Source organism: Conger conger, chromosome 9, assembly GCF_963514075.1.
Source record: "Conger conger chromosome 9, fConCon1.1, whole genome shotgun sequence".
Lineage (NCBI taxonomy): Eukaryota > Metazoa > Chordata > Actinopteri > Anguilliformes > Congridae > Conger > Conger conger.
Genome location: NC_083768.1, coordinates 35,140,691 through 35,153,419, shown reverse-complemented (window position 1 = coordinate 35,153,419; position 12,729 = coordinate 35,140,691). Strand labels below are relative to the sequence as shown.

Genomic DNA, 12,729 nt, shown 5'->3' with positions numbered 1-12,729 from the left:
GGGGGGGGGGGGGTTAGACAAGGATAGGGATATCAGAAAGGAGGGGCAGGGGAAATCAGGAGGGAGGACTAAGGTAGAGTTTGAAGAGGTGGGTTTTGAGTCTGCGTCGAAATAGGGGGAGGGATTCTGCTGTTCTGACAGTGGTAGGCAAGTCATTCCACCACTGAGGAACCAGAGCGGAAAACAGGTGTGAACGTGCAGCTCGACCGCCAGGTGCACGTAGAGAGGGAACCATAAGGCGACCAGAGCTGGCAGACCGGAGTGGTCTAGCTGGGGAGTAGGGAGTGATCAGGGATTGTATGTAAGGTGGGGCAGTCCCCTTAGCAGCCTGAAATGCCAACACTAGGGCCTTGAAACGGATGCGTGCGGCAATAGGAAGCCAGTGGAGGCCAATGAGAAGCGGGGTGACATGAGCCGACCTGGGCTGACTGGTGATCAGGCGGGCTGCAGCATTCTGGACCAGCTGGAGGGGCTTGATGGCACACGCTGGGAGTCTTCAGTGCTTGGTGATTGTCATAGGAATAATATCAGTTCATGATGAATAGTTATTATGAGCTGGTTGGGCAATATCCTCACTGTAGCCGAGCAGATGGATGGCCCAGAGCAGCCAGGTACGTTGTCATCTGGGCCAATGTAAGTTTCCTCCTTTTCTGTTCCACAACTGGTTCATCAAGCACCCACATTTTTCGATTCTTTATCTACCACCATATTCTTCATTTCTCAACCCTGTTCATGGGTTTTTCATCATGCCAGGCGATGCTTTCCCTACTGCTTGGCCAGGGAGAACTGGCTTGTGATGTTGATGAGGTGCTGTGCCCAGGCAGAAATGAAGGCAGGATGCAGCCTAATTTTCTTGCTCTCTCCAATATATACAGAAGGCTTATTTTATTTTTGTTCTGTATGAAGAACACTTTACAAATCCAACTGTGTTTGCTGAGATGCAAACAGGATTTCAGAATAAATAAAAAAAATCTATATTTTCTGTGTTTCATATTTTCAAAACCCTTCATACAACATTCTGCACCAACATGCAGTTGGCCCAACAGTTGGATGAACTGTTATTAACAGGGTCGCAGGGGGGCTGGAGCCAATCTCAGCATACATTTGGCGAAAGCCGCAGGGCACACACTAGTCACTCACAGAATCATACCCACGGGCAATTTAGACTCTCCAATCAGCCTAACCTGCATGTCATTGGACTGTGGGAGGAAACTGGAGTACCCAGAAGAAACCCATGCAAACACGGGGAGAACATGCAAACTTCACACAGAGAGGCCCCGGCCGAAAGGGATTCAAACCCAGGACCTACCCACTGCACCATCCTTGCCGCCCCACAACTGTTCATTTCATGTTCAAAACCCTGTGCACCAAAACTACCAGTGATGGCTTGAATTTCCTGCGTGTGTTACCCAGAAGGTAATGGGTGCTCAAACCCATCCAGGCAATCACTTGACACTCCAACAAAAATATGGTAATATAACTATACAGATATGACAGAACCTACCTTGGCTAGCCCAAGCAATATGACGGACAGCTCTGACTTCACCGAGTTCGAGAACAAGCTTTTCAATATTGGCAAAGAAATACAACCTTACAGTTTTGAACTGGAATTTACAGAGGAAGAATTGCATGAGTGAGAGAGACAGCCAGCGGAGGAACATGGACAACCGAACATGAAGTTGTTGTGTTCAGTTTACAATGTGTTCCATACTGTACATTTACATCTGAATCAAGTCCATCTGTCAGAAATGCAGGACAGAGGAACCAAAAGCAGACTCAGGGGTAACATGAAAAAAGGTACAATGGGCAGACATTGTAATCCAAAAAACAGGCGATGGTGGAAATCCAGGCAGACAGGTAAATCCAGGGAAAATAATAAGTGTAATGATAAACAGGCAGAGTTCATGAACTGGTAGGCAGTCCAAGCAAGCAAAGGTACAAAAACAAAATCCAAAAACACAGAGTCCAAAGCCAGGCAGAGATCATGAAACCAGAAATCCAAAACAGAGCAAAGACAAAACGGAATATCACAAAGGTAAGGAACGGGGAAGCGGAGGGGAGAACTGGGGGAAGGTAATTCACAGGTACAGAGTCAGAAACGGGATACAACAAACTAGCAACAAGTAACAAACAGAGGCAAGTCAAATACAAAACTGATGACCAGACAACTTGGGACAGGTCAGACCAGACAGGAAAGAAGTACCAATAAGGAGTGAGAGGCGGAGACACTTAATAGGGAGAGAACAGGTGAAAGGAATGAATGGCAGAACAGACTAAACAGGACTACGTAAAGTGGCAGGGGACAAAACACGAAACGTGAAGAAAATAGAACAAACAGAGGAACCAGGGAACACAGAGTAAAATGAAGGGAACACATAGAAAGAGGAAAAAGGAAAAAACAGAACCCCCCCCCCCAAATGACTGGACACCGGACACGGTTACCAATGCAATGGTGCAATGGAGAGGAGGAGCAGGGAGGGTGGGCGGAACAAGGAAAAACACAGACCACAGGGGAACAGGAATGTACAGGGCAGCATGAGTGGTGAGGGAACACAGGAGAAGACAAGGGTCCTTGGGAGGTGCTGGAGGGACTAGGATAGCTCAGGGATGAAGGTGAATCAGAATGAATTCAGGTGAACGCAGGGTTTCAGAGGCCTGCAGGGCTTCAGGCGACTTCAGGGGAACATGCAACTTAATGCGACCGTGGAGCTTCAGGCCATCCCGGGGCTTTAGGAGAGAACAAAGCTTCATAAGAGAACGGGCCTTCAGGCGGCCTCCGGGCTTCAGACCACTTTGGGGCATCAGGAGAGCACAGAGCTTCAAGCGGCGGTGGGGCTTCAGATAGATAATGGATAGGCTACAGCAGCACGAATAAGCAATGTAATGAGTCAAAAAAATAAGTCTAATAAATACCTCATGAAGTGCTCACTATGTGTAGGTTTGAGCTTTTAAGGTTTTGAGCATTTAAGTATTCATTTCTGAATACACATCTACAAAGACACACACACAAATGCACACACACAGACTGCAATAGCCCTCCCACTGGTAGGCACAGCTGGTCACCTAGAGGGTTCGCTTGTTTGTATTATATTATATTATATGACAGTTATGACAGATGAAAGCATTGTGTTCCTATGCCGGTTCAAAATTACTTCCACATGAGACAAGAGAATATTCTCAACACCATAAAGTACCTTTCTTCAGGATGATTTACATATTTTTATGATTCAGGTGCAATTGGCAAGTTATGAATAGGTTTTGAATTTGGGAACTTTATAAATAATCTGATTTCTTTACAATTATGACATTAAAGAGGAGATGCAGCTGTCATCTCGGGTGACATTGGTCAGGCTGTACTTAAAATAAGTTTTCTCCGATTTGTGTTTTAAAACAACAAAATAAATAAACAAAACAACAACAACCATACAGCAAGTATTCAATGCTCGGGGAGGTTTATTAAGAGACACAAAGCAGCATCCGCATGAGCTACTTCAACTTGGTTCAGACAGGCATACAACCAAGGCGTAAGCCACAGATGAACGGATACTTTCCATCACATTCAGTATCGTTCCAGTCTTTTTGGCCTATGGGTAAAACAAATGGAGAGAGGAATCAGCGTATTTCCATCATGTCTCCTGCAGTGGTAGGGAGACAGAGTGAATGCTTACCTCCAAAGTTTGAGTGCACACAGCCCTCTTCTCCCTGATTGTTGGGCTCTCCAGAATTCCAGCTTGAAAAGGCTAGTCCTTCCTTGAAATTTGCACTTGTACCATCGGACCATAGCCATGTGCCCTCCTGAACAAGGCATAAGCATGTGAAAATGCATTAATCCATTATATATTGGCCTTTTTCTTGACACAAGCTTGAAAATGACATACCCAAAATAAAATGGCTACTATTCTTGAACCCTTTTGATTTGCGTAATCCTGGTCTCTTCTGAAATGTATCCTTTTGGGGGTTGTTTTCCAGTCAGAATTACTTGAGATATTACAAAAGCAAAGTTACAGAAGCCTAAACACAGTGAAGGAAGGAAGCTTTTATTCTCACTGAAAAGGTATGTTGTCGCTAAAGCAATGGCATCTAAAAATAGGTTACACTGATCGGACCGTGAGTTTTAACGCTTTAAAATGGTATATCCTGTTACCATAGAAAAGTGCCCGGAAAAAAGGAATGATGCAAAAAAACACCGGACCAGACGTAAAGGAGCACTCTCAACCTTTTTTCAGTTGATCTTATTTGGATTAAATGCTTAAATTATATGTGTAGGCATTCTTAAAATCACCGTCAATGGAGCCATTCCTAAATATTGGGCAAAACAAACACGTGATATTTCTCCAGTCTGTGTTACCCAGGTAACGGGCACTCAAACTCCACCCTAGAATTCAGAGACTGGTTTATGGGTGGCGAAACACGTCCAGTGTTTGTTTTGCCCCATATATAGAAAAAAGGATACACTGATGGTGATTTAAAAAATGCCTACACACATAATTTAAGCATTTAATCCAAATAAGCTCAACTGAAAAAAGCGTGACAGTGCACCTTTAAAGGTACAACAGGTAATTTGGGATTCCTAACAGTCAAGATAGGAATTGCAGCAACAAACACCCTCAAACCACAACATGCACTGTTCTGGAAAGTTGACAGTGACAAACATGACAGAGCCTGCCGTCTGGAAATGTTCAAGAAAATGTTGACATTTGTCAACATTAGTGTGCTGCACAAGACTATATGTTTTGTAGTTTTTGAAGTTCACTTTAGCTAACCAATATTATGAGCAAGCAACTTATTTGGCTATGGGACTAGCTGGCTATATAACTATATAAGATATGAGAGTGTACCACATACGATGCAACTGCAACTTACAGTTTGAGACAAATAAAGGTTTAGCTAAACACGTGTGATTCAACACCGAAAGAGGGACAAGGAACGTGTAGCTGCCCAAATTTCACTCCAGACAAGCTATCACTGAAACTCTGTATACTTTTGCTTAGTGTAAAACCTCACGCTAACCCAATGACAGAATTTAGCGAGGGCCAAAGGGGTTTGCGTGCTTATCCTTCTGCTGTTGCTGGAAGAATATTAGTAGGGTTAAATAGTAGAGTAAAACTATAGTAACCACTAAGCGTACAATACGGCCCCGTTTGAGAACGGAGAATATTAAGAATTGTACTGATCCGTTTCTGGCCAGCTGTAAGCGGGATATGGGGCAGGTCAATCCATATCCGACCCGTGGCAACGGACCCAGTATATTCTTAAACGTAATTGTGCTCTGTTCTTGTATGGAGGGTAATAATTAACCCTACTAATGTTCTCCCAGCAACGCCAGAAGGACAAGCACGCAAAACCCCCTTCGGCCCCCGCTGAATTCCGTCATTGGGTTAGCGTGGGGTTTTACAGGAGTGATTACACTCGACTCTTACCTGCGCCACCATTACTCAATATATGCTCCCGGGATTAGCATTTATTGCTGAAATCTCAGTTTGGCGGAGAACTCAGAGGCTGAGGGTCTAGCCAACACAATACATGCAAAACACTGCCATGACAGTTGCGAGCCCAGGTCGGCATACATTAAATGGGCTCCTTAGAGCTAATTTGACAGGAACCAGCGTCGTAACGCCCATGGGTTCCCTTCGCACCAAATTACAAGAGCCATCCACCACCAATCCTTTTATGGGCCGAACTTGACGGCCTCAGCTTAGAACTACCACAAATAATACAAAGCCACTGATCAGTCGGTCTCTGGTCTATATCATTCCCCTGAGTATTCAGTTGTAATTTAGGCTGAAAGGGTACAAGATGAATTAGAGTCATGGAGATCACGCAAGTTACAAACAAAATAGTTTATTCGCAGACAGGTAGGTTATTAGCTTTAGAATTCCAATAGTCAATTACAGAATACACAAATTAAGAATAGAGATAGAGTAAATCATCATACCTAGCCTGCGTTGGCTACACACAAACAAAGAGGGAAGTCAAATGCGATCTTCCTGATACTTACATATACATACAATATGCTGCATATACAATATGAAATCGATCTTCTGCTGCTACACATACATACATACATACATACATACACAAGACATGTTGTGTGGGAAGTCAAATATGATCTTCCCAGATTGGTCTGTCTCCCTTGCTTTTATGCCAAATCATATGTTTGGATCAGGCGGCAGTGCCATAAATCAACCTGGAGGGGTGGTCAAATCTGGAATTTAGACCCCCACCCTTGGGGGTTGTTAAGGAGGTGAGATGATTCCCAGAGAGGACGTGTAGATTTTACCTTGAGTTACTGAAACTATGGTTTATTAAACTCCATTTGGTATGAAATGTATCTCATCCAATTCTTTGATTTTACCAGATCACATCCATACCAAACAGATTACCCTTATGTTTTATTATGTTGCAGTTATCATGAAACTTCCCTCCTGATTATCCATTTTACATGCACTTCCTGTTACCATTACAAAAGACTTAATGCAATAATACAAGGATCACATGGACAATGTTTACAAGGTTTTACCTGGTCTATTTACTATCTTAATAGCAGTTTTGAATATTTAATCTAGGAGAGCAGTCACCGGTGTAATGACAGCAGTGCCAAAACGAGGGCACTGTGGGAGTGTCCGGAGCCTTTCCCATAGGAGGTGCCCTGGTGGTGGGTCACAGTTCCCATGACCCCTGTGACCTCTCAACTAAAACACAGCCACAGTCCATCTTCCCCTTATCTCCTTCAGCGCCAATGGCCTGAAACTCCCCAAAGGTAGTCTAAACATTTTGACACATAAACCCCAGCTCTTAGGCTCCTCACAAATGGCAGCCCTTCCTGACCTTAACCACTACGCTACAGGCCGCCCCATCATATCTATGAATGATGTAGTTGGGAGTCTTCATGATAACTGCATTATGGTGTGAATATGTATTTGTGCCTCTCATGGTAATATACCTTTTGGATAAACCTGATTTGCGTGAATGAAAGGAAAGGAGACAAAACCCCAGATTGCTTGGTTTCTTCTCCTTATCTCCGAAATCCAGGCCTTAGTTCTTGACCCTAAAAAGGGGTCACCAATCTGTAATTTACAGCTAAAACAAATGGCTCCTACAGAGACAGCTTTTGCCTAGTTTCCCCTCCACTCCTGGATGGTTATGATATCAAAGGTAGACTGTTACAAAAACTAGACCATTACACCAGTCGCACTGAACCAATCAGAATAACACCAAACATTACTATATTCTGACCTGGGATTATCATGAAACATCTTCATGCCATCTCCAGTATTCCTGTGCTCTAACCCTGTAAGGGATGTGAGAGAAGGGGGGGCTCCCCAGGGGGCCCAAGAAGGCTCCTCTAGGAATCCTTCTCTAGCTCTCCCCCACAGGCATGTGTGCCAAAAAGGTGGGGGCTAACAATGTATGCTCCGGGAGGGGGAAGTCAGCAAGCTGACCAGCGCATGACACCAAATGTTACTTATTACTGGCTTACATTAGTATCCAAGTGAACTGGTATTGTTTTATAACTAGACATGTCGTCTTCGCTTGGATAATAAGCAACAGTATTCAGAGATTCAGTGATAGCTTGTCTGGAGTGCAATTTGGGCAGCTACACGCGAACAATCTGCGTAAGCCCCCACGCAATTGGCTGTGGCAATTAGAACCAATTTTCAACCAATGAGCTTCAATGTTTTGGTACAATGTGACGACCTGTCAACTATATATTTTGAAACCAGAATTTAAGGACTATAAACACAGGCAAAGGGTGATGTCAGTGAGTATTTTTCAATGATAGGAAGGAATTTATAATGGTCTTGGAAATATGTTTTAACACAAAAATCATACTCTTAACAGTGAGGATTGTACAAATCGTTCAGATGCCCTTCCAAAAGTACCTTGTGCGTGTCTGACAATCCGATCCAGAATGACTTATCATTGCCATTGAGCTTCTTCAGAAACACATGATCATCTTCACTATGCTCTGAGGCCAGGTTTCCTCCAAGACTCACACAGTGTAGCTGAGCAAGGAAGTAGGGGAGAGACAACAAACATGTGCTTGGTAAATGATGCAATAAATTGAGAAACTGAGAATACTGCAGTTTTGACGGCCAAAACGTGTAAAATATGAAAACCAACTTTACAATGTGTGGTGTCTGGGCATTTGTGTGGTTGTGGTGTAAAACCCCACGCTAACCCAATGACGGAATTTAGCGAGGGCTGAAGGTATCAGCGTGCTCGCCCTTCTGGTGTTGCTGAGAGGATACTAATAGGGTTAAAAATTAGTGGCCCCTATGCAGAGAGTCTAGATCAGCCAATAAATAAACCATGATACAAAGACAGGAGTACCCCTCTGTCTTCCGCTCTTTACTGGTCCGGGCTGACCAAGAATCTCCACAATAGGGCCAATATATTCACCTTTGTTTATCTGACTCCATTTTAGAATAATAATTTAGATTAGTTATCCACATTAGGTAGATTTCTTATTGATAATTTTGACTTGATCGCTATAGGAATCCTGTACTGAGATTTACTCTCCGAACAGTCCTTTGCTGGTACCGCCGCATGTCACATTGCGCGTTATGTGCACGTCTCACGAACTGACTAGATATCTATAGTCATCACAGAGGTCGCAGGAATAGCTACTCTTGGGTATATCTGTTTACAGCCTCGGGACCCAAGCAGACCAACCTAGCTACGGCTGTGCTCGACATGAATGAACTACCACGCGGAGGCGAGGGATTTACCATCATAGGTCTACGGGTGCTATACGCCGTGATACATTAAGCGTAAATATTCATCCTCCCTAGACCAGTTCGAGGGGGTAAACCAAGCATTCCCTGTATAACATTGAGTGTCAGTAAGCGAAATCACACAGATCAAGTTTTAACAATTTTATTTTACCAGGCAGGTTACATACGTAATTACATACTCGTTCCAAATCAAAAAACATTACAACGGAAACCAAATTACGGAGTCTTAAAAGTCATACCTGGTAATAAAAGCTACATACGGGAGTCTGGCTACAGACACCCTGTACGTAGAAATTACGTGCACTGTGTGCACGGGAGGCTGATTGCATTCTCCCAGATTGCTTAGTTTACTGTCCTTAAATCCAAAATCTGGCCTTTGATGTTAACCCTAAAAATGGGTCTCCCATCTGTAATTTGGAGCCACGCCTCCCCAGGAAACGCAGGGGGGTTGAGGCACATGGCTTTCACTGGGGCAGAGCTCCACACAGTTTCTCTCTGGTTCCTGGTTGGTTATGATGTCCAGGGTTTGCTGTTGCAGAAATAAAACCATTGCACCAGTCGCACTGAAACCATCAGAATAATACCAAACTTTTTATTATCTAAACTGACTTTGTTATGAAACATCCAGTGCTGTACACATTAATTAGTGACTGAGTAAAGAGGGAGGGAGCAATAAAGGGGGTTCAGGAGAAGGTCAGGGCCTAGCAGGAAGTATTTCCTCCCAACCTCTCTGTGCCGTAAAGAATGTTGCCCCGTCGTAATCAGTCTTCCCCCACAGGCTCCTGCCCGTATGGGTGCGGAGATAGTGGGGTTTAATGGTGCATGCTCCTGGGTTAATTTACTTTACAGCCACATATTCCACAATACCAGAGGAAGCCAGCAAGCTGACCAGCCCTGAGTGATAATGCCAGATAATAATAATTTCCGCCTTACAGTGGTTCAAAGCAAGAAAATGCACTTCAAGTAGAAAGGTATATTGTACAGTGAGTTCATGCCTCCAAACTCCAAAATAATCTTATTTTTGGTTGGAAATACTTCCTATGGTCATGCCTCCTGAATGAAAAGATATTGTGGTGTTAGGTCTTACATCTACATGACTTGGGTTCTTTGGAGGGAAGAGTTTGTGCTGCTTCAGAACTCAGATGTTAATACATAACTGCAATATATTCATTTATTAACCATTATTTATACTGGGTAGGTTAACTGAGCACGCATTCCAGACCTTTGCAACAATGTCCTGTTAATGCCCCCCCAGGTAGCTTAATCTGCATGCCTTTGTATTTTGGGAGGTAACTGGAGTACCCGAGGAAACCCGCTCAGGCACAGGGAGAACATGGAAACTCCTCAGAGAAAGTGTTTGTACTTGTGAATAAATGCTACAATTAAATCTGCCATTATGTATGACCACTGGAGAGATAACAATGTACACAGAAGGTTGCACTCACTTTAAGTGCATTTCCTTACTTTAAATCACAGGTGGCCCTTGTTCGAAATGCCCATTGTAAAGCTGGCAGGTCTTCAAAGACTGTATGCATCTAAAATACTATGCTTTGCACAAAAATCTTTCTGAGACCAGGTGCACGCACTACAAATGAAACAATATTTTAAAAGCTTGAGGAAGTGAACTTCTCCTTTAAGATGTTACCTCAGCGTCAAGCCATGTCTTCTCATCAGCAATGTGCTGGAAGCAGCGGCCATTATGGTAAGTCCAACCAGAATAGCAGGGACCCTGACAAAGGTCTGTCTCAGCCCCTTGAGATACTGAGGAGCGTATGCATACAATATAACATTATTAGTCTGCTTGTTAGTTTGTTGTTCACACATCTCAGTGCTAAAACCTAAGGATCAATACCTTGTGGAAGAGTCTTCATATTTTTTTTCACACAATGATACTGAGGCCTGCTATAATGGCAGGGCAAACTGTCAGGTCCAACATGTTCATAAGGATTACTGCCACAAAAGTAACATTATTCCTGTTGCAATAAATTGGCAAGCACTCATAACATTTGCTTCCTGGAAGGCCAGGTTTCAATTACCAACTCATATATGCATAGAAATGCAACGTCCTGCCCAATTATTGATTTGATTTAAGCAAATAATAGATTATTAGAGTATTAGCCTTGTTGTTTCAGACACAATATTAGACACTAACTCTTCCACCTGGAAAGAACACGAATCGGGACTCACCCAAAGTCATGCTAGAGAGAACAGCAACAACGAGGAATGCTGGCAATGCGAAGATAGCCATGATGGCTCTTCAGCTAGGAGGAGAGACAGATAAATCACCCATAATGCAATACAATGGTCAATAAAGAGACACAAGTAAAACAGCAATATGAATGAAGGGGCTGTTTTTACAGTAACGGTATATCAAGTATCAAAATAGCCCAGTGTTCTGTTACCTTATGATATCACGCTGGGTGAGGTGATTATCTGAGGAGTTTGCTTCTTGTCTTGACTTGACCCGATGCTGGCCTTTTAAATATTTTGACTGAGGGCGGAGCAAAACCCATCAGTGACTACAGATATGCTTCCTATTCAAACAAGCTCCCTGTTTTTCTACTGTCAGGGAAATTGCCCTTTATACATATCACAGGTGAGCGTCATCTGAAATCCACAGTAAAATAACAATATACGTGAGTTTAACTTTCGTATTTATATGCAAAAAAATTAAAGAAAGTGAGAGAGCTTACCAGCTCTCTGATTTGAATCAGATGTAGTAAGACTCGTAAACGGCAGACTTCCAGGTCCAATCTTCAGTTTGTTGAAAAATAACTTCAGGAAGGAAGAGATACGGCAGCAAGTTCTTCAGAAAATCAGACTTTATTTGCACATGTACACAAAAGCCGGTCCAAATCGGACTTCAACCTTGAATATCAGACTCACACCCAATTCATGCACTGCTCTTATCTCAACTCCTCATATCATTTCTCCAAAAAACATCAGATGACTTGGCTGTGCTTCAACTGATTAGAACCTCTCTGTCCTGAAACCATGGTGGCGAATCGGCCCATTGACTTTCTAAAAAATAAATGCTTCTATTACATACAGTTAGCTGTTTTTTGAACAAAAAGGAATCATTAACATAGAAATCATGTGAAACACGGCGATATTCAATACATGGTGCTTTCCAGAACTTTCTACGATCAATAGATCATTTTTGGTACTTACAGCAGCACGAATAAGCAATGTAATGAGTCAAAAAAATATGTCTAATAAATACCTCCTGAAGTGCTCACTATGTGTAGGTTTGAGCCTTTAAGTTTAGATTTATCATATATCACATTGACTGTTTTACTCTGATTAAATTCATTTCTGAATACACATCTACAAAGACACACACACAAACGCACACACACAGACTGCAACAGCCCTCCCACTGGTAGGCACAGCTGGTCACCTAGAGGGTTCGCTTGTTTGTATTGTTGCATGAATATTATATGACAGTTATGACAGATGAAAGCATGGTGTTCCTATACCGGTTCAAAATTACTTCCACATGAGACAAGACAATATTCTCAACACCATAAAGTACCTTTCTTCAGGATGATTTACATATTTTTATGATTCAGGTGCAATTGGCAAGTTATGAATAGGTTTTGAATTTGGGAACTTCTTTACAATTATGACATTAAAGAGGAGATGCAGCTGTCATCTGGGAGCACAACATCTAATCTCTGGTGACATTGGCCAGGCTGTACTTAAAATAAGTTTTCTCCGATTTGTGTTTTAAAACAACAAAAAAAATAAACAAAACAACAACAACCACACAGCAAGTATTCACAGATGAACGGATACTTTCCATCACATTCAATATCATTCCAGTCTTTTTGGCCTATGGGAATGCAAATGGAGAGAGGAATCAGCGTATTTCCATCATGTCTCCTGCAGTGGTAGGGAGACAGAGAGAATGCTTACCTCCAAAGTTTGAGTGCACGCAGTGCAACTCCAGAATTCCAGCTTGAAAAGGCTAGTCCTTCCTTGAAATTTG

The 12,729-nt window shown here is 42.7% G+C and overlaps 1 protein-coding gene across 1 annotated transcript; it reads right to left on the bottom strand.

Annotated features, from left to right (window-relative positions):
* Window positions 1-3,450: 3,450 nt before the first annotated feature.
* On the bottom strand, window positions 3,451-10,986 carry LOC133136204 (lactose-binding lectin l-2-like). The gene is made up of 5 exons (XM_061253494.1): window positions 10,926-10,986; window positions 10,384-10,499; window positions 7,884-8,006; window positions 3,669-3,795; window positions 3,451-3,584 (listed from the first exon to the last, which is right to left on the bottom strand). The coding sequence occupies exons 1-5, from the start codon at window positions 10,984-10,986 to the stop codon at window positions 3,502-3,504; spliced, it is 510 nt and encodes a 169-aa protein (XP_061109478.1). The 3' UTR covers window positions 3,451-3,501.
* Window positions 10,987-12,729: the final 1,743 nt, after the last annotated feature.

Coding starts and splice junctions, on each gene's coding strand:
- LOC133136204 (XM_061253494.1), bottom strand. CDS start 10,986: ATGGCTATCTTCGCATTGCCAGCATTCCTCGTTGTTGCTGTTCTCTCT. Junction 8,007..10,383: donor AGACATGGCTTGACGCTGAG/GTAACATCTTAA, acceptor TTCCTTGCTCAG/CTACACTGTGTGAGTCTTGG. Junction 3,796..7,883: donor GATTGTCAGACACGCACAAG/GTACTTTTGGAA, acceptor TGCCTTGTTCAG/GAGGGCACATGGCTATGGTC.